At 37.7% G+C, this 19,008-nt stretch overlaps 2 protein-coding genes across 6 annotated transcripts in view; both read right to left on the reverse strand.

The window, feature by feature from the left end:
• The window catches only part of MCUB (mitochondrial calcium uniporter dominant negative subunit beta), a 1,088,652-nt gene that overhangs the window by 132,822 nt on the left and 936,822 nt on the right, over positions 1-19,008 (reverse strand). The window lies entirely within an intron of this gene.
• The window catches only part of SEC24B (SEC24 homolog B, COPII coat complex component), a 106,119-nt gene that overhangs the window by 8,233 nt on the left and 78,878 nt on the right, over positions 1-19,008 (reverse strand). For all 5 annotated transcript variants that reach the window (XM_050790982.1, XM_050790980.1, XM_050790979.1 and 2 more), the window contains 11 exons: positions 18,453-18,562; positions 15,693-15,805; positions 11,880-11,998; positions 11,169-11,224; positions 10,720-10,926; positions 7,371-7,494; positions 6,812-6,970; positions 5,858-6,031; positions 4,857-4,967; positions 1,838-2,013; positions 793-930 (listed from right to left, as the gene is read on the reverse strand). In XM_050790982.1, coding sequence (XP_050646939.1) covers positions 793-930; positions 1,838-2,013; positions 4,857-4,967; positions 5,858-6,031; positions 6,812-6,970; positions 7,371-7,494; positions 10,720-10,926; positions 11,169-11,224; positions 11,880-11,998; positions 15,693-15,805; positions 18,453-18,562 — 1,487 coding nt within the window. The remainder of the gene's footprint in view (positions 1-792; positions 931-1,837; positions 2,014-4,856; positions 4,968-5,857; positions 6,032-6,811; positions 6,971-7,370; positions 7,495-10,719; positions 10,927-11,168; positions 11,225-11,879; positions 11,999-15,692; positions 15,806-18,452; positions 18,563-19,008) is intronic.

Genomic DNA, 19,008 nt, shown 5'->3' on the forward strand with positions numbered 1-19,008 from the left:
ATTATGTTTGGAATTAATACTAATTCCAAAGAATACAGTTTTCACACGGGGAAGATAAAAGACACTACATATTTGCACATTAAAATTATTATTGGATACCAGATTTGGTTTACTATATAATCACAATTGCAAATGATCTGATCAAAAGCAGTCAGTATTGGCCAGGCACGGTGGCTCATGCCTGTAAACCCAGCACTTTGGGAGGCCGAGACGGGCAGATCACTTGACGTCAGGAGTTTGAGACCACCCTGGCCAATATGGTAAAACCCTGACTCTACTAAATGTACAAAAATTAGCCAGGCGTGGTGGCATGTGCCTGTAATCCCAGCTACTTAGGAGGCTGAAGCAGGAGAACTGCTTGAACCTGGAAGGCAGGAGCTGCAGTGAGCCGAGATTGCACCACTGCACTCCAGCCTGGGCAACAGAGCAAGATTCTGTCTTTAAAATAAAATTTAAAAAAAAGGAAAAAAAGAGAAGCGGTCAACATCTACCAAATATAAATGGAAATGTCCACTCTACAACTTAGGTTTGTAATACATATTATAACCAAACCTACAAGACAAATTACTTCCAATGTGAAACTATTTTTTAAAACTCCTTAACCACTGATGGTATCTGAGAGTCCTGCCTTCCAATCAGATCCACAGCCAGTGTCCTTCTTTAATGTATTACTACAAGGGGGAAAAGAGTTAAAAAGAAAAACCAGTTGATAGTATATTGTCATCTTAGCTGTAGAACAACACACTCAAATATATTCAAATTGAAAAATTTCAAATGCACTAAAATGCATACCTCATCTGTCAATCTGTCTATCCTGTATAAGTTGGGATGAATCATTCTCATTAGATGAACAAGTGGCTGAGACTTTATCTGACACATGGCGTATACACGATCATCCAGCCGTGTGCTTGTACCCGTTCTAAATGCTTTCTACAAGGAAAAAGATAAATGTTTTCAAGTAAAATACAAATATGGTAGACAAATATAAAAACAAATATACACTATCAATCATGGAAAAAGCATGACCTTTAAATCAGACAGACCTGGATTCAATTCTCAGCTCTGACATTTAACAGGTATGTGATGCTGAAGCAAGTTACCTAGCTCCCTTGAGATATATTGTCATCATGAGAAAAACAGGGAAAATAATATCTCTTTAGGTTGTTGAAAGGATTAAATAAAATGATGCATTGACACCTTTTATGGTGCCAGAGACATGGAAAGATGCTTGATAAATATTAGTTCCTGTCCTTAAAGAGTCTCTTTCCAGAAGGACATATTAAGAGTGAGCTATGACTGCACTGTTATGCAAACTGCTCACACACATTAAAGAAGAGAAAATATGGTTTCACTAAAGTCATCATGTATTTGTATATCTTCATTTTCCACTGATCTTTTTCTTTTTTTTTTTTTTTCAGTCGCCCAGGCTAGAGTGCAGTGGCATGATCTTGGCTCACTGCAACCTCTGCCTCCTAGGTTCGAGCAATTCTCCTGCCTCAGCCTCCAGAGTAGCTGGGATTACAGGCACGTGCCACCACGCCCAGCTAATTTTTGTATTTTGGGTAGAGAAGGGGTTTGACTATGTTGGCCAGGCTGGTTGCAAACTCCTGACATCAGCTGATCCGCACACCTTGGCCTCCCAAAGTGCTGGGATTAGAGGCGTGAGCCACTATGCACGGCCCCATTGATCTTTTTCTATTCTTCAAAACCCTTTCAATGCCAAAGTGAATAATCCTCTAGTTTATTAGAAAACGACAACCTAGATTTCCTTTCTTCATATAAATATTTGAGAATTTTAAAAAACAATATTAAATATACCAATGTATAAAAAAGCTACCTGTTTGAGAAGGGCCAAAACATAGAGAGGAAACAACTTGAGGGAGCTGGGCGCCATCAATGCAGAGTGCTGTAAATTTGAGACAGTTGAGCCATATGCAGACAATGAGTCCACTACAGCATTCACTAAGGCATCTCTTGCATCTGATAGACTTGATGAAATGGACCGATCCACAGCTATAAAGCAACCAAAGTGAAAGGTATTTTAACCATTAGACTCCAATGGGCACTATAAGAGAGAAAACTGATATGCATTATTTTAGAAACAAAATTCAGCCAAGTTTTTAGGATAGAAAAATGTATTTCATCTGCTCCCTCATTTCAAGTGTTTTCTTATACATGTTTTTCTGAAATAAATGTGACAATCAGAACAAGTCTAGATTCTTTTGGACATTTTTGTTTTAATCTCTTAAGTCTAAAAACATTTAGCCAGCCTGGGCATGGTGGCTCATGCCTATAATCCAAGCACTTTGGGAGGCCAAGGTGGGAGGATCACTTGAGACCAGGAGTTCAAGACCAGATTAGGCAACATAGTGAGACCTTGTCTCTACAAAAAATAAAAAAATTAGCTGGGCACAGTGGCATGTGCCTGCAGTCCCAGCTATTTGGGAGGCTGAAGTAGGAGGATTGCTTGAGCCTGGGAGGTCAAAGCTGCACTAACCTGTGATTGTGGCATTGCACTCCAGCATGGGCAACAGAGCAAGGCCCTGTCTAAAAACAAAACAAAACAAAAAAACCCCAAAACATGTAGCCCCTGTTGACATTAATGAAATATATATTTACCATTTACTTATGAAAAAGTCTTGGAAAGGTTTCCATTACTCAAATGCCAAGTCACATGTATCATTTTTTTCTGCTCAACCAATGTAATTTCTGCAATCTGAATTATACCTTGTGATCCTCTACAATTTTTGTAAAGCATTCCAAGCCAACGAATTTTGTGAAAGGGAAAAATAAACACAAGTTTTCATGCAGCCACTGAAGAGACAGATAATGTGAAACTTATTTTTCTACAATAATATATTCTATTAAAATAGGGATAACCTATAATATATATGCCCAACCACTAAAATTAAAATTATATTAAAAAACAATTGGTTATGGCATAATTAATTCAAAATCCATATATAAAATTATACTTTAAAAATATGAATCCTGAGGTTTGGGGTACAAATTATCCCATCGTAACAAACCTGCATATCCCTGAATCAAAAACAAAAGTTAAAATTAAGAAAGAAATCTGATATACAAGCTTTTGATTTTAGTTAAATATTTAAGAGAATCTGATTAAATCCTTCTTCCCCCCCAGCCACCAAGACAGAGTCTCCCTTTGTTTCCCAGGCTGGAGTGCAGTGGTGCGATCTTGGCTCATTGCAACCTCTGCCTCCTGGGTTCAACAGATTCTCCTGCCTCAGCCTCCTGAGTAGCTAGGACCACATGTGTGCACCACCATACCCAGCTAATTTTTGTATTTTTAATACAGACAGGGTCTCACCCCATTGACCAGTCTGGTCTTGAACTCCTGAAGTCAAGTGATCCTACTGCTTCAGCCTCCCAAAGTGCTGGGATTACAGGCATGAGCCACTACGCCCGGACTGATTAAATGCTTCTGTTATTTAAAAAAATTTGGATCCTTTAGTAAATGCTATAATTTTTCCCAAATTAGTATTAACGACTCTCTTTCCCTAGGACTGCATGGGAAATAGCAAGGCTTGTTTCATGTCTGAGTTCATCTACAAAGCAAATTCATTGAAAACATTTAAGTGCTATGTTAATTCTCAAAAGGATTTTTTTAGACTTACATATAATTAAGTACCGTTCTGTAGTGGTTATGTGTCAAATGCGTAGCCATGTAATCTCTACCACAATCAGGATACACAATAGTTCCATCACTCCAAAATTATCCCCTTACACTTGCCCCTTTGTAGTAAAACCCTCCCTCGGCCTCAACCCCGATTATTCACCATTTGCTAATTTTCCCTTTTCTTGAATGTCATATATATGGAATCATTTGTATGCAGCTTTTTTTTTTTTTTTTTTTTTTTTTTTAGATGGAGTCTCACTCTGTCACTGAGGCAGGAGTACAGTGGTGCGACCTCGGCTCACTGCAACCTCCGCCTCCTGGGTTCAAGGGATTTTCCTGCCTCAGCCTCCTCCCAAGTAGTTGGGATTACAGGCGTGCAGCACCACACCCAGCTAATATTTTTCTTGTATTTTTAGTAGAGACAGGGTGTCACCATGTTGGCCAGGCTGGTCTTGAACTCCTGACCTCAAGTGATCTGCCCACCTCGGCTTCCCAAAGTGTTGGGATTACAGGCGTGAGCCACCACACCCGGCCTATGCAGCTTTTTGAGTCCAGCTTCTTTCATTCAGCACAATGTCTCTGAGATGCATCCATGTTTGTTTAAGTACTGACAGTTCATTCCTTTTTATTGCTGAATTATATTTGATTGTATGATTGTACAGTGGTTTGTGCATACATTATTTGAAAGACATTTCAGTTTTTTACCACATTTTTAGAGATTATGAATTCTCTCAAAGATTCTGAAAGTAAGATTAAGCAAGAAATGTGAGGACAGTCCGATTCACATTGCAGTAAATAAAAATGTAAAACATATGCTTTTTAAGTAAGAGAAAACCCTAGCTTCAGTTTCTTTCTTTCTTTCTTTTTTTTTTTTTGAGATAGAGTCTCGCTCTGTTGCCCAGGCTGGAGTGGAGTAACGCGGTCTTGGCTCACTGCAACTTCCGCCTCTCTGGTTCAACGAATTCTCCTGTCTCAGTCTCCTAAGAAGTTGGGATTACAGGCACCTGTCACCATGCCCGGCTAAGTTTTCGTATTTTTAATAGAGACAGGGCTTCACCATGTTGGCCAGGCTGGTCTCAAACTCCTGACCTCATGATCCGCCCGCCTCGGCCTCCCAAAATATTGGGATTACAGGCGTGAGGCCACTGCCCCCAGCCAAGCTTCAGTTTTCAAGACAGAAAAATACATTTCACCTGTTCCTTCAATTTTTACTCACCCATGTTTGCCAGAAGGCAGATGGCAGCTTGTACATCCACTCCCGCATATACATCTGCTAGTGAACTTACCACTGGCAAACAAAGTGTATGTACTCTAATTCTCCGCTCACCTAAAAAAAAAGTCATTGAAAATACATTAGATCAAAAAGGAAATAAACAAGTCGAATATTTTTTTTTTTTTTTTTTTTTTTGAGACAGAGTCTTGCTCTGTCTCTTAGGCTGGAGTGCAATGCTGTGATCGCAGCTCACTGCAACCTGTCTCCCGGGTTCAAGTGATTCTCCTGCCTCAGCCTCCCAAGTAGCTGGGATTACAGGTGCCCGCCACCATGCCCAGCTAATTTTTGTATTTTTAGTACAGACGGGGTTTCACCAGTAGGCCGGGTTGGACTTGAACTCCTGACCTCAGGTGATCCACCCACCTTGGCCTACCAAAGTTCTGGGATTACAGGCGTGAACCACCGCCATGCCCGGCCACAAGTCGAATTTTTATTCAAGTTATTGTTTTGGCTAGATTATGTCACCAACAGGATTTTGAGATGTAAAAACAAAGTTTTACAATTAACATTTTTAAAAGAAAATTAAACACCCTCCAAATCTGCAGAGTATGAACATACGCTGTATCACTCATTCTAAATTATATCCCAGAGTAAAATATCAGAAAACTTAACTGTCAAGTAACAAATGAAGACCTTAATTGCTAAACAGTTTTTTACTTTATGGAGCAAGAAATAATACAAAGAATGGCATAGCTGGATTTAACATGAATTGTTTTGAAACAAGATTCTAGGAATACAAGTCTTCCATAAATTAAAAAAGTGTACTATTTAAAGACTCAAAAGTGAGAGTAAAAAAAGAAAGAAAATAACAACATATGTTTGATTAATACAAATTCCATTACTTCCCACTGTGTATTCTTTCTTTTTCCCCACTCCACCAAAGGCCATGTGAAAGGAGGGGAGAATTACTGCTGCAGACTATATTTCATTTCTGTTAACATTACCTTTGCTTGATGTATATAATAGGGCTGTTTGAAAACATACTAAGGAAGTATCTGTTAAACTTTCTTCAATTGACAACTGCACTGCAAATCCAGCATCAGGATTGATGTTGGCAAGGGATAACAAATCAGTAGAACGGACAAAGAAGTTACCGTGAAAAGTGTGCATTGAAAGACCTAAAAAAGAGAAAATGATACAAAAAAATGAAGTTAACAATAATATCTTCACCTCAACCTAAAGTTACTTTTTAAAGTCAAAGATGTTTATGATTTTGAATCAAAGGATAACTGGGGAGTAAGGTTCAAGTGTAGACAGAGTTTCTAAAATATCAATTCAAAAAAACCAGTGGACATTATATAATAAAAGGCAGACTATACATTTCAGTTGTATTGACACCTAACCTTATTTACATTTTCTCACATGTGACTTGAAGTCAGACATAATCTGACTAAACATTTGTTTAATTTGCAAAATTAAACAAATGAGGGTTTAATTTGTAAAACAAATGAGGGTTTTACAAAACAAATTTTGTAAATTAAACAAATGAGGGTTACTATATAACTCAGCCTAGGTTTAAAATAAAGGATTAAAACAAATATTCACATAAAACCAAGGAAGTGTACATTAAATGATTATGAAGGCAAAGACCCTTCATTTGACAATTCTTATTTAAGATCTTCCCTATTCCTCTAATTCTCCTTCTAAAATCATTTCTAATATACGCTTTCCCTTAGGTTCTTCTGAGTAAACCAAACATTACTTTTGTCTACTTATTCAAGTTATTTTTAAAAATTGGGCAAGGATTATTCAATAACTATTATCTATTTAAAACATGGTATGGCTAACCAGATCAAACAGTCTTCCGTAATGAACAGTCAGAGGTAGTCAATACATGGAATGTTCACTGACTTTGATACAAGTATTTAATATAAAGTGTAAGTTTTACAACTTCATACCTTTAGTACACCTTATTCTCATAACAGCTTCAAACCCAATTTTTCTTGTGAGATACCGTTTTAGGTCTTTTTGTAACTTTTCTGCTTGTGAAGGATTGTGAGTATAGTGGAATGATGGATAATAATAGATGCACCCTGCAGAATACTTGGACATGCAAGCTTTAGAGAGAAATACAAGAAGTATTAGTCACAGAAATAATATTCTACTTGTCCAACAGTAGTACAGATTCACATTATGAAGAAATCTAAGTCACGAGAAAACCTAAGACATCAAAATAGGAACATACAAATCTGAGAAAACAGTAATATTTATAAAATATATGATAAAGTTTACTTTTGAGCAGAATGGTAAGGGAATCATGCTATATAAACAAAATACTAGTGACATTTTATATTTGTATAGTGCTTTAAAATTTACTGGTAGTTTTCATAGATATTGTCTATCTAATGCACATGTCTTTCTCCCTAAAATATTGAGAATGCTTACTGAAGAGTTTAGATTTAAGTATGCATTAAAAACGTTTATTTAAACAAATGTACACATGATGACTTTCCTTACCTAGCGAAGCAAGATCAGAATACTGTGAACTTAAAAGGAACAAATCCACTGCAGTTTGCTGTCCTGAGCAATCTAATGCAAGCTTCTTATAAAAATCAGTTGCGGGGCCAAGATGTTGTACCACCTAAGTCAACAGATCATAAAGTAAGAGCTAGAAATCTTTATGCTCATGTTTTCATGTCACTTTTATAATAAAAAGGATGTCCTCTGCCTCCCTACCAAACTAAGGAGTTTTTTAAATGTCTAGGCATTTGGTGCAGATTTCCTATGATAATAACAATGATAGATAATCTTTATAAAAAACACTTATGTGCCACCACTAACATGTTTCACACAAATTAAATAATTTTCATAACACATCTCATATGGTTTTTATTATCTACATTTTCAGATGAAGAAACTGAGGCGATAACTAATTAAGTAACTTGACCAAGATTATATAGATATAGAGGGGTGGATATTGGAATATAAACCCAAGAAATCTGGCTGCAGAATGAGTGCTGTTAACCATTATTAAATATTGTTACATAACTTAAGAGTAAAAGATTAAGGAAGGTGTTTCTTTTTGGTATAAGAAGACTTGAGCTGAGAAGGTGACACTAGAGAGAGTCTCCAAGTTCTTAATCACCATGCAATATTTCCGAACAAAATGTTTCAATCCTCTTAACTATACTGCATGATGATTATATTAGAGCTTACTCTAATATAAGGAATTAAGGATATGAAGGAATATGTAAACCAGAACAGATACTGAAACTTTAGCGTCCCACGCAGGCAGACAGAGAATATTTTTGAAAGTTAAATGAGAAAACAAAACAAAACTCTATCAAAGGATTCAGTAAATATATAACAGCTTCCTGTGTTCAAAACACCACAGTAATTTATAACGGATTGTAATGGGTCAACGAACTAAATGCCAGCTAAACTTGTTAATGAGTTTAAAATATACAATTATTTTAAAATTAGCTTCCTTCTCAAATGCAATTTTAAAATACAATTTCTATAAAAAGTGAAATATGCTGCCTTTTTTCTCTAGCATATTGGTGAAGAATTAAAAAAGCAACACTACTTAATGGAGGTTACAGGATGAGAGTCCTTAAGAAGAGAGGTTGATTAAAAAACCCGAAAAAACAAAACATTCTTTAATAACTTAAAGATTATGCCCTTTAACCCAATAATTTCACTTCTAACAATTTATCCTAAGGCAAAACTGGATATGTGGCTAAAGATTTATGACACTATTAAAACTGTTTAATTCGTACTTATAACTACTTATAATGACATGTTCTCAAATATATGTTGAGGCCAGACAGAACTTACACAAAAGAAAAATGACTACTGTAGTTCATTTATTATTTGAAATAAGGGTTTAAAAATGCCCTGACCAAATCTTCACATAAAACCCAAGTAATGTCCAGCTTCATATATTCCTTTCATCATTATTATTATTATTATTATTATTATTATTTTGAGACAGGGTCTCGCTCTGTTGCCCAGGCTGGAGTGCAGTGGCAGTGATCACAGCTCACTGCAACCTCTGCCTCCCTGGTTCAAGCGATTCTCCTGCCTCAGCCACCCAAGCAGCTGGGATTACAGGCATGCACCACTGCACCCAGATAATTTTTGTATTTTTTGGAGAGATGAGGTTTTGCAATGTTGACCAGACTGGTCTCAAACTCCTGGACTCAAGTGATCCACCCTCCTTTGCCTCCCAAAGTGCTGGGATTATAGGTGTGAGCCACTGCACCTGGCCATTATTGTTATTTAAGATGGGGTCTCGTTACATTGTTCAAGCTGGTTTAGAACTCCTAAGCTCAAATGATCCGCTAGCCTCAGCCTCTTGAGTAGCTAAGGTTACAGGCAGGTGCTACCACACCTAGCCCTTTTTTAAAAAAATAGTGCAAATACAGCTCTGGCTCACATCTGCAATCCCAGCACTTTGCGGGACTGAGGCAGCGGTATTGCTTGATCTCGGCAGTTTGAGGCCAGCCTGGGCAACACAGCAAGATGTTGTCTCTACTTTTAAAAAACAAAAGAAAAAAATTCTGAAGACAACTATTTAATAGCTGAAAAGCAATCAATTAATTGGTTATTTTCACATTTACTTTCTCTGTGACTTCACAGAATGCTCACAATATATTCTCCAATGAAAAAGGTCAGTTAACATACACACACACACACATATATACACACACACGTGTGATGCCCAATTATGCTCATTTGTATGTTTGTATAACTAAATGCTAGTATCGTTAGATTATTGGTGATTTATGCTTTTCTCCACTTTCCAAGTGTTATACAATGATCTGTGTTATCTTTATAATTAAAACATTTATTAGTATGAGCATGTTGAATTACAATAGATACATTTAGTAAGTTTTACCACTTACGTAATAGAAAATAACACTGGAGTCAGAAAGTCAAGTCGCACTACCATTACCATTAAATAGTTATTTAACCTTTACCTAGATACTCTACTTCCTCATCTATAAAATGAAAGGGTTATACTAAATGATTTATAAATTTCTATGACTTACAAAGTAATAAAAAGAACATACTGTGACACAAAACCAAAAAGATAATTTGAGTTTAAAAACTCTCGCCAGGCGTGGTGGTTCACGCCTGTAATACCAGCACTTTGGAAGGCTGAGGTGGGTGGATCACAAGGTCAAGAGATTGAGACCATACTGGCTAACACTGTGAAACCCCATCTCTAATAAAAATACAAAAAAATTAGCGGGTCGTGGTGGCAGGCACCTGTAGTCCCAGCTACTCCAGAGGCTGAGGCAGGAGAATGGCGTGAACCCGGGAGGCAGAGCTTGCAGTGAGCCGAGATCGCACCACTGCACTCCAGCATGGGCGACAGAGCAAGACTCTGTTTCAAAAAACAAACACACACACACACACAAACAAAAACAAACAAAAACTCTCTGGCGGCCAGGCGCAGTGGCTCATGCCTGTAATTCCAGCACTTTGGTAGGTTGAGGCAGGCGGATCACAAGGTCAGGAGTTCGAGACCAGCCTGACGAACACGGTGAAACCCCCGTCTCTACTAAAAATACAAAAATTAGCCAGGTATGGTGGCGCACACCTGTAATCCCAGCTACTCAGGAGGCTGACGCAGGAGAATCGCTTGAACTCAGGAAGCAGAGGTTGCAGTGAGATAAGATCGTGCCACTGCACTCCAGCCTGGGCGACAGTGTGAGACCACGTTTCAAACAACAAAACAAAAAAACAAACAAAAAACCCCAACTCTCTTGCCAGTTTTTTATTATTAATGAATTAGAAAAGTAGAATAAACAAATAATTACACAATCTTGAACATGACAAAAAGCTAAATATAAAATACCTTTGTACTTGATCTCTGATTAGGATCTTCTCTGGATTGCAGAAGTCCTGCACCCAAGGAAGGTAACTGTGTCTGAAATACAGACACACGGCCACCTGTTGGAGACATTAATTTAAAGGCAGCCTGAAGTGCAGGACCAAGGGCACTGTGTGTTTCTCTTGTATTGGTGAACATATTTGGTAATGCATTCAGTAAGTCTTTTATAAGCTGAGAAAACAAAGATCAAAAATTGAATTACTGAGAAGGCAAAGGAATAATCTTCTTTTAAAACATTCCATAGTGTATCATGCGTCACTGTATTTCTGGGGACTGGAACTGAGAAGTCAATAAATATGCCATTTACATTGTCTATTATTTGTAATATTAATATATCAAGTAAATAAATGTTAAACATTTTAGTTACCGGTCACAATATATTTTTATACTTTAAGAAAATAAATCAACCTTACCTCTTTACTTTCATATAGATTCACAAGTAAACTATCCGGTGTAGGTAGAAAAACATCTATAGGGAAAACATATATTTTAATCAACAAATCGAATCAAAAGAATACATTAGAAAATCCTAAAGTTTTTATCAGGTCACACATGTAATGTGTACTATAATTTTGCTTTATTTTACTTATTTTATTTTTTTGAGATGGAGTTTCGCTCTTGTTGCCCAGGCTGGAGTGCAATGGTGCAATGGTGTGATCTCAGCTCACTGCAACCTCCACCTCCCGGTTCAAGCAATTCTCCCGTCTCAGCCTCCTGAGTAGCTGAGATTACGGGCAAGCGCCACAATGCCTGGCTAATTTTGCATTTTTAGCACAGACAGGGTTTCTCCATGTTGGTCAGGCTGGTCTTGAACTCCCGATCTCAGGTGATCCGCCCACCTCGGCCTCCCAAAGTGCTGGGATTACAGGCGTGAGCCAGCGCACCCACATAATATTGCTTTATTAAATATACACACTCTGTATATATTATACATACATGTGTATAATACATACACAGGCATAAATAACTTAGAATCAAGTATTTCCAGAAAAACAATTATTTTGAACAAATACTAAAGTGCATGACATTATCCTCACAGCATATAGCAAGATGTATATTAAAATAAAGTAGCCCCCATTTCAAAGTCCGTAGTCAGAAAGGTTTTTATTTTACTGACTGCTTACCATCTATATCAGACACAATCAACATTTGAGGCTGTGATAATCCTTCTTGTAAATTGTAGAAATGAATAGTGCTATCAAAGGTCATGAATCCTATTCTTGTTCGTGAATCTCCAGGAAGCCTAAAGATAAAAATGACAATTTTAAATTCAGAGTGCTCAGTAACATATTTCATTTCAGAAAATAATGAAATAGTAATTTAAGTCCAAGGATAATTACACATATGCTTTTCTACAGAGGACAGAAAAATTATCCCTATCTAAACAAATATATATCAGAGAAGACGACCAAGGTGACAACTTACTTCCAGTTCCAATATTAGAACAATAGTATATCTTGCTTAAGCATTTTAAGGGCAGAATGAGAAATGAGTACTTTCCAAGAAAAGACTGAATATACTGCAAATCAGATTTTAATGTGTAAAATTTTACACAAAAACCACATTTATGAACACTGAAACATTTTATCTATCATTAATCTTTTAAAATGTTGTTAGAGCTGTTTTCAAAAGTCGATGCCACAGTATAAAAGAATTACCATTTCACTGCCTGTCAAGCTTTATTAATAAGATAGATGTCTCATCTTACAGAAGCACATTACTAAGTTCTACCAACTATGTTAACTTGAGTTATGTAATTTATTGTTTTAACAATGCCTTTAAAATATCTTTGGATATTATAGGATGCCAAAATAGAATATGCATCAAAGCAGGAAGCATTATCACTGCTATGGATGACTAATCAGGGTATTCAGATATAGTCTGCAAGGTGGGTCAAGAGCATTTCAGAGCACAGAATGCCACAAGTTACATGGATGTTCAGCTTACCAATATGGTCAATATTTATGATGTTTCCACACACTAATCTTCACTCCTGTGAGACTTCTAAGATCACTGAGGGGTGGGGTCATTTATTACTGGTTAGAGAAGACTACTGACCTACTCCAAGCTAAAAATAAACGAAGTTGAGCTGAAACTGCTCCAGCATCAAACTCTTCTTTCTCAAAGAAGTTTCCTTCCAGAGCCCTTTCCAAAAACATATTATACATTTGTTGCTATTCTATCACTTTCTTTTTCTTTTACTTTCCCAATGCTTCTATTTCCTGCTGTAATCAAATAGAAACATTTTAAAAACATTTTCCATTCCCAGTTTTACACTTTTGGTTTTGCACAGTCTATTTAATTTACAAGTTGTCAATCATCTCTCTCAGTGTGGCTCCTATTTCATACTTTTCCATGCAAGGCTAATAGATTAAATGGATTTCTGGAGCATAGTGACGCAATAGGAGCTTACTCCATCCACTCTATGCATCAACCTGGTATTTTAGTACCTCCAAGAATGGTGTACCCTCTTGGGGGATTAAAACTTGGCATTTAAAAACAAAAACAGGCCAGGTGCAGTGGCTATAATCCCAGCACTTTGGGAGGCTGAGGTGGGTGGATCGCTTGAGCTCAGGAGTTCAAGATCAGCCTGGGCAACATGGCAAAACACAGTCTCTACCAAATATACAAAAATTAGCCGAGCGTGATGGTGTGCGCTTCTAGTCCCAGCTACTCAGGAGGCTGAAGTGGGAGGATCACTTGAGCCTGGGAGGTCAAGGCTGTGGCGAGCAGAGATCACACCACTGCACTCCAGCTTGGGGAACAGAGCAGGCCTCTGTCTCAAAAAAAAAAAAAAAAAAAGACAGAAACATCAACAACAAACCAACAACAAGCCAACCAATCATCTCTGTAGAGTAGTCTTCCATTGCCACTCACTGTTAAAGCTATTTTTGAAGCACTTGTGACTAAAGTAGGGGCAAATACTTCAAGGGTTAAAACATGAAGCAACAAACACTAAAAGCAAACCTCTCAATATCTCTGAATTTTTAAAATCTTGAACATCTTAATGTCATCAGTTTCCTTTCAGGCCAAGATCAGTGATATGAAGACTATGGTGACTAGAAGTAGCATTCAACAGGGCAAGGACTCTTCAAGCTCATATGGTAGAGGAGAACCTTTTGGAACCACCGAAGTACTTGGGACAGAGTACTCACATATAACAAGCCCCACACCTCTACACATGTTGAGAACCACTGCAGTGGTGAACCACTCTCACTAACAACCTGAAGTCACATCTCTTATGGGTGTTGGAGTGAAACAGAAATGTGCAAACAACTGTATTTTCCAGAGATTTGGACAGTTCATTTTTAAAGCTAGATGAGGGGCTCCTTCATGACTAATCTTGGTAGACACAGAGGAGGGAATTAGATCCAGGTATAAGCCACGTATCTTATACTCGCTATTTCCATTTCCACAATCCAGCTCATTACTAATGTGCCAAAATGCTCAGTTTCTTAGCCTGGTGTGGTGGTGGGTGCCTGTAATCCCAGCTACTTGGGAGGCTGAGGCAGGAGAATTGCTTGAATTCACAAAGCGGAGGCTATAGTGAGCTGAGATTGCACTACTGCACTCCAGCCTGGGCAACAGAGTGAGACTCTGTCTCAAAAAAAAAAAAATAAAATAAAAATAAATAAACAAAATGCTCAGTTTCTGGCTTCCTAACATATTAAGCACAAAATCAGTTTCCTCCTTCCCTTTAAACCAGCTCATTCTGTCATCAGTGCAATTAAAACAAGTTCATGAAAAAAATTCCTTGCTCAGGCATAAATTACAGCCAGATTTCTCTCATCCAGATTCTTTTTAAAAAAATCCTTTTATCTTTTTAAATGTTATTTAAACTGACAGATAAAATTGTACGTATATATCATGTAAAACATGTTGTTTTGAAATATATATATATATATATATCTCTCTACACACACACTGTGGAATGGCTAAATCTAGCTAATGAATATATGCATTGCCTCACAAAGTTATTATTTTTGTAGTGAGAATACAACAATTCTAATCTCTTAGCATTTTTCCAAGAATACAATATACTGCTATTAACTACAGGCACCATGTTGTACAACAGATCTCTTGAACTTATTCCTCCTATCTTTTACACTTTGGCTAGCATCTCTCGAAACCTCCCACCCTATCCCTGGTAACAACCACTGTACTCTCTACTTTTATGAGATTTACCTTTTTAGTTCCCACAAATGACTGAGAACATGCAATGTCTGTTCTTATCTCGCTTAACGTGATGACCTCCAGGTTTATCCATGGTATCATAAATGAGAAAAATTTTCTTTTTAAAGGATGGATAGTATTCCATTTGCACATATACTGGCTTCTTTATCCATCCATCTGTTGATGGATACTTAGTCTGATTATGTATCCTGGCTCTTGTGAATAATGCTACAATAAACATAGGAGTGCAGATATATCTTCCACACACTGATTTTTCTTCGGATATGTTCCAAGTAGTGGGATTGCTGGATCATACAACAATTGTTTTAAATTTTCTGAGGGACCTTTATACTGTTTTCCATAATAGCTGTACTAACTTATATTCCCCGAAGTGTAGTTGCCCTTTTCTCCACATCCTCACCAACATGTTATCTTTTGTCTTTTTGATAGTCTCATCCAGATTCCCGATACACAGGCTAACTCAAGATTTCTGGCCCCGTGTTCAGACTGGCTAAGTCAGACAGTTAGATAAGATCTAAATTCCTGACTAAATACTAGATTTTTATGATTCTATAATTCAGATACCAAGTCATAAATCATAACTCGAGTATCTAGATCCTTATTCTATGGTACATAAGTAGTACTCTTTTTAGTTGATAAATATAAACCAAACCCAATCCCACAAACTGTGAACACTTCATATTTATATCCATTTATATATATAACATACACACATGTATAGTATGAATTAAAAGTATTCTTACTTGTCTAGATTTTCTAAGAGTGACTGGCACAAAATTGTCAAATATCCAGCTTCCACTGCATTATGAGACACATCTAAAACAAACAAGTAAACTGCAGGTTGAGGAGGACGCAGCTGAAAGGAATAAAAATAAAGTAATTTATTGGGAATTTATTCTTTTTATTCTTTATATATAATTTATTCTTTTTATATATCACTATTACTACTGGATATTTACTGAATATATTAATACAAAAAATACACAAATAGGATTGCTGTTTTGTAATATGTGCTCATGAAAATGATACGCTTTTAATTTTTTTTTCTATTCAGTTGGTTGTGGACTAAGCATGACAAGGCAGTTGACACACAGCCACAGTTAAATAGATGGGTTAAATGTTTTTCTGATAAGGAGTGTTGGCTAAGCGCTCTAGATGTACATCCCTTCCCCTTTCCTAAATACAAAATTTAAACCCAACAACTTGCCATTAGTACCAGCTATTGGGTTACCTGGAGGTGACTGAATCCTAATGTTTAAGTGCTATGTGTAAAGTCAGTCCTTGTGATGGTATTGTAAATACTTTTTTTTTTCTTGGAGACAGAGTCTCACTATGTCATCCAGGCTGGAATGCAGCGGCATGATCTTGGCTCACTGCAATCTCTGCCTCCCAGGTTTAAGCGATTCTCCTGCCTCAGCCTCCTGAGTAGCTGGGACTACAGGCACATGCCACCACGCACAGCTAATTTTTGTATTTGGTAGAGACCGGGAAGTTTCACTGTATTGGCCAGGCTGGTTGTGAACTCCTGATGTCAGCTGATCCACCCGCCTCAGCCTCCCAAAGTGCTGGGATTACAGGTGTGAGCCACCATGCCTGGCCTGTAAATACATTCTTTGAAAAGTCTTTATGGTTGATAATTGTTGAAGCTTGGTGATGGGCAAAGGATGGTTCACTATACTGTTTTCTTTGGAGTACGCTTGAAAACTGCTGTTATATAAAATTGAAATAGGCCAGGTGCAGTGGCTCATGCCTGTAATCCCAGCACTTTTGGGAAGCCAAAGTAGGTAGACTGCTTGGGCCCAGGAGTTTGAGACCAGCCTGAGCAACATGGTAAAACCCTGTCTTTAGCTTGGGTGACAGAGTGAAACTCTGTCTCAAGTAAAAATCAAATAAATAAATAAGTTAAAATAAAAGAATATATGAAATCTTTTCTGAAAAATATGCTAACTGGGCCGGGCGCGGTGGCTCACGCCTGTAATCCCAGCACTGTGGGAGGCTAAGGCGGGCAGATCATGAGGTCAGGAGATCGAGACCATCCTGGCTAACAAGGTGAAACCCCGTCTCTACTAAAAAATACAAAAAAATTAGCCGGGTAGGGTGGCGGGTGCCTGTAGTCCCAGCTACTCGGGAGGCTGAGGCAGGAGAATGGCGTGAACCCGGGAGGTGGAGCTTGCAGTGAGCCGGGATCATGCCACTGCCCTCCAGCCTGGGTGACAGAGCGTGACTCCATCTCAAAAATAAATAAATAAATAAATAAATAAATAAATAAATAAATAAAATATGCTAAGCAAGGGCCATATGAATCATATGGCAAAACTTGAAAGATCATTTTTTGCTTTACCACTTCAATTAGATTAAGATTCCTAAGAACCCAGAATGGAGTGGGAAAATAATCATAAAGAAGGTAGAGCTTAAGAGTAAAAGTGATCAAGAAAGTTTATTATAGTTAATACAGAAACAAACATGAAAATGGAAGTTAGGTGGGCATATGCCAAATCAGACACAAAAGAATACAAAAATTACAAAAATAAAGATGAACCAGGTGCCAAAAATTTAATGCACATCAGTTACTCCTTTTCACTAGCAGCAGTTTAAGTTTTGCAGACAAGGATTAGAGATGCAGCTACAGAAGATACAGTTTTTTGGGTTCGTTTGTTTTTGAGACGGAATCTCGCCCTGTTGCCCAGGCTGTGTGCCATGGCGCGATCTTGGCTCACTGCAACCTTCCCCTCCCACGGTCAAGTGATTATCTTGCCTCAGCCTCCCTAGTAACTGGGATTACAGTCGTGCGCCACCACACCCAGCTAATTTTTGTATTTTAAGTAGAGACAGGGTTTCACCATGTTGGCCAGGCTGATCTTAAATTCCTGACCTCAGGTGATCAACCAGCTCAGCCTCCCAAAGTGTTGGGATTACAGGCATAAGCCACCATGCCCAGCCAACACAGTTTTTATAAATATGTTAAAAAGAGAAGATATGATAAGATGAGCAAAACTTAGGGTCAATAATTCGTTTCTGAAGTGAAAAGAAGAATGAGATCTTAGAGTTCATATAATTAAAGAACAGATAGAATTTCCTAATTGGAACAGAAGAAAAAATTAGAGAGAAGTCCATATCCACTTATCTTGATATCTGTACTTGGCGGAAAAACTTATGTTTTGGGCAAAAACGTGCATTTCTCTGTTTTGAGAGTCTTAAATGTTAAATGGTAAAAGGGTACCTATATCCATTCCATGCAAGGAAATAAAAATGGCAACAAATCATAGATGCTAATGCCCATCATCAGACAGACAGAACTAACATCTCATTCATAGAAAGCCTTCTAGGAGATAAAATAACCTTTAGAAAGATTTTCTCTTTGTTAAATATAAACTTTCAGCATTAATTTGTTTTTAAAAATTATGAGTATAAACAATTTCAAAATCTCAATAAGAATTCACTTAACAGAAAATTACAAATGATCAATATGTGTTCCACAACAAATCTTAACACTGAATAGTTACCATGTAATCCGAAGAAGCAATGAACTCCACAGTTGAATTCTGAACTTCCGGTCGTTTATGAGGCTCTCCATAAGATCGGGTAAGGGGGTTATACATAAATTCTTCAGGAACTAGATAAGAGGTCCCAGTACAAATTTAGAGACACAATTTGTAACTAAACACATATATACACACCTAAATATAAATATCTATTATCAATATTTACATGAGGTTTAGCAACAGTTCTGTGAACATTTAATGGTTCAATCCCTTAAGCCTTCCTTAAAAAATAGATCAGGGCGGTGGCTCACGCCTGTAATCCCAGCACTTTGGTAGGCCACGGCAGGCGGACCACGAGCTCAGGAGTTCGACACCAGCCTGACCAGCGTGGTGAAACCCCGTCTCTACTAAAAAAAACAAAAATTAGTCAGGTATAGTGGTGTGCGCCTGTAATCCCAGCTACTCAGGAGGCTGAGGCAGGAGAATCGCTTGAACCTGGGAGGCAGAGGTTGCAGTGAGCTGAGATTGCACCACTGCACTCCAGCCTACGCGACAGAGTGAGATTCTGTCTCAGAAA

This window comes from Macaca thibetana, chromosome 5 (assembly GCF_024542745.1).
Source record: "Macaca thibetana thibetana isolate TM-01 chromosome 5, ASM2454274v1, whole genome shotgun sequence".
Lineage (NCBI taxonomy): Eukaryota > Metazoa > Chordata > Mammalia > Primates > Cercopithecidae > Macaca > Macaca thibetana.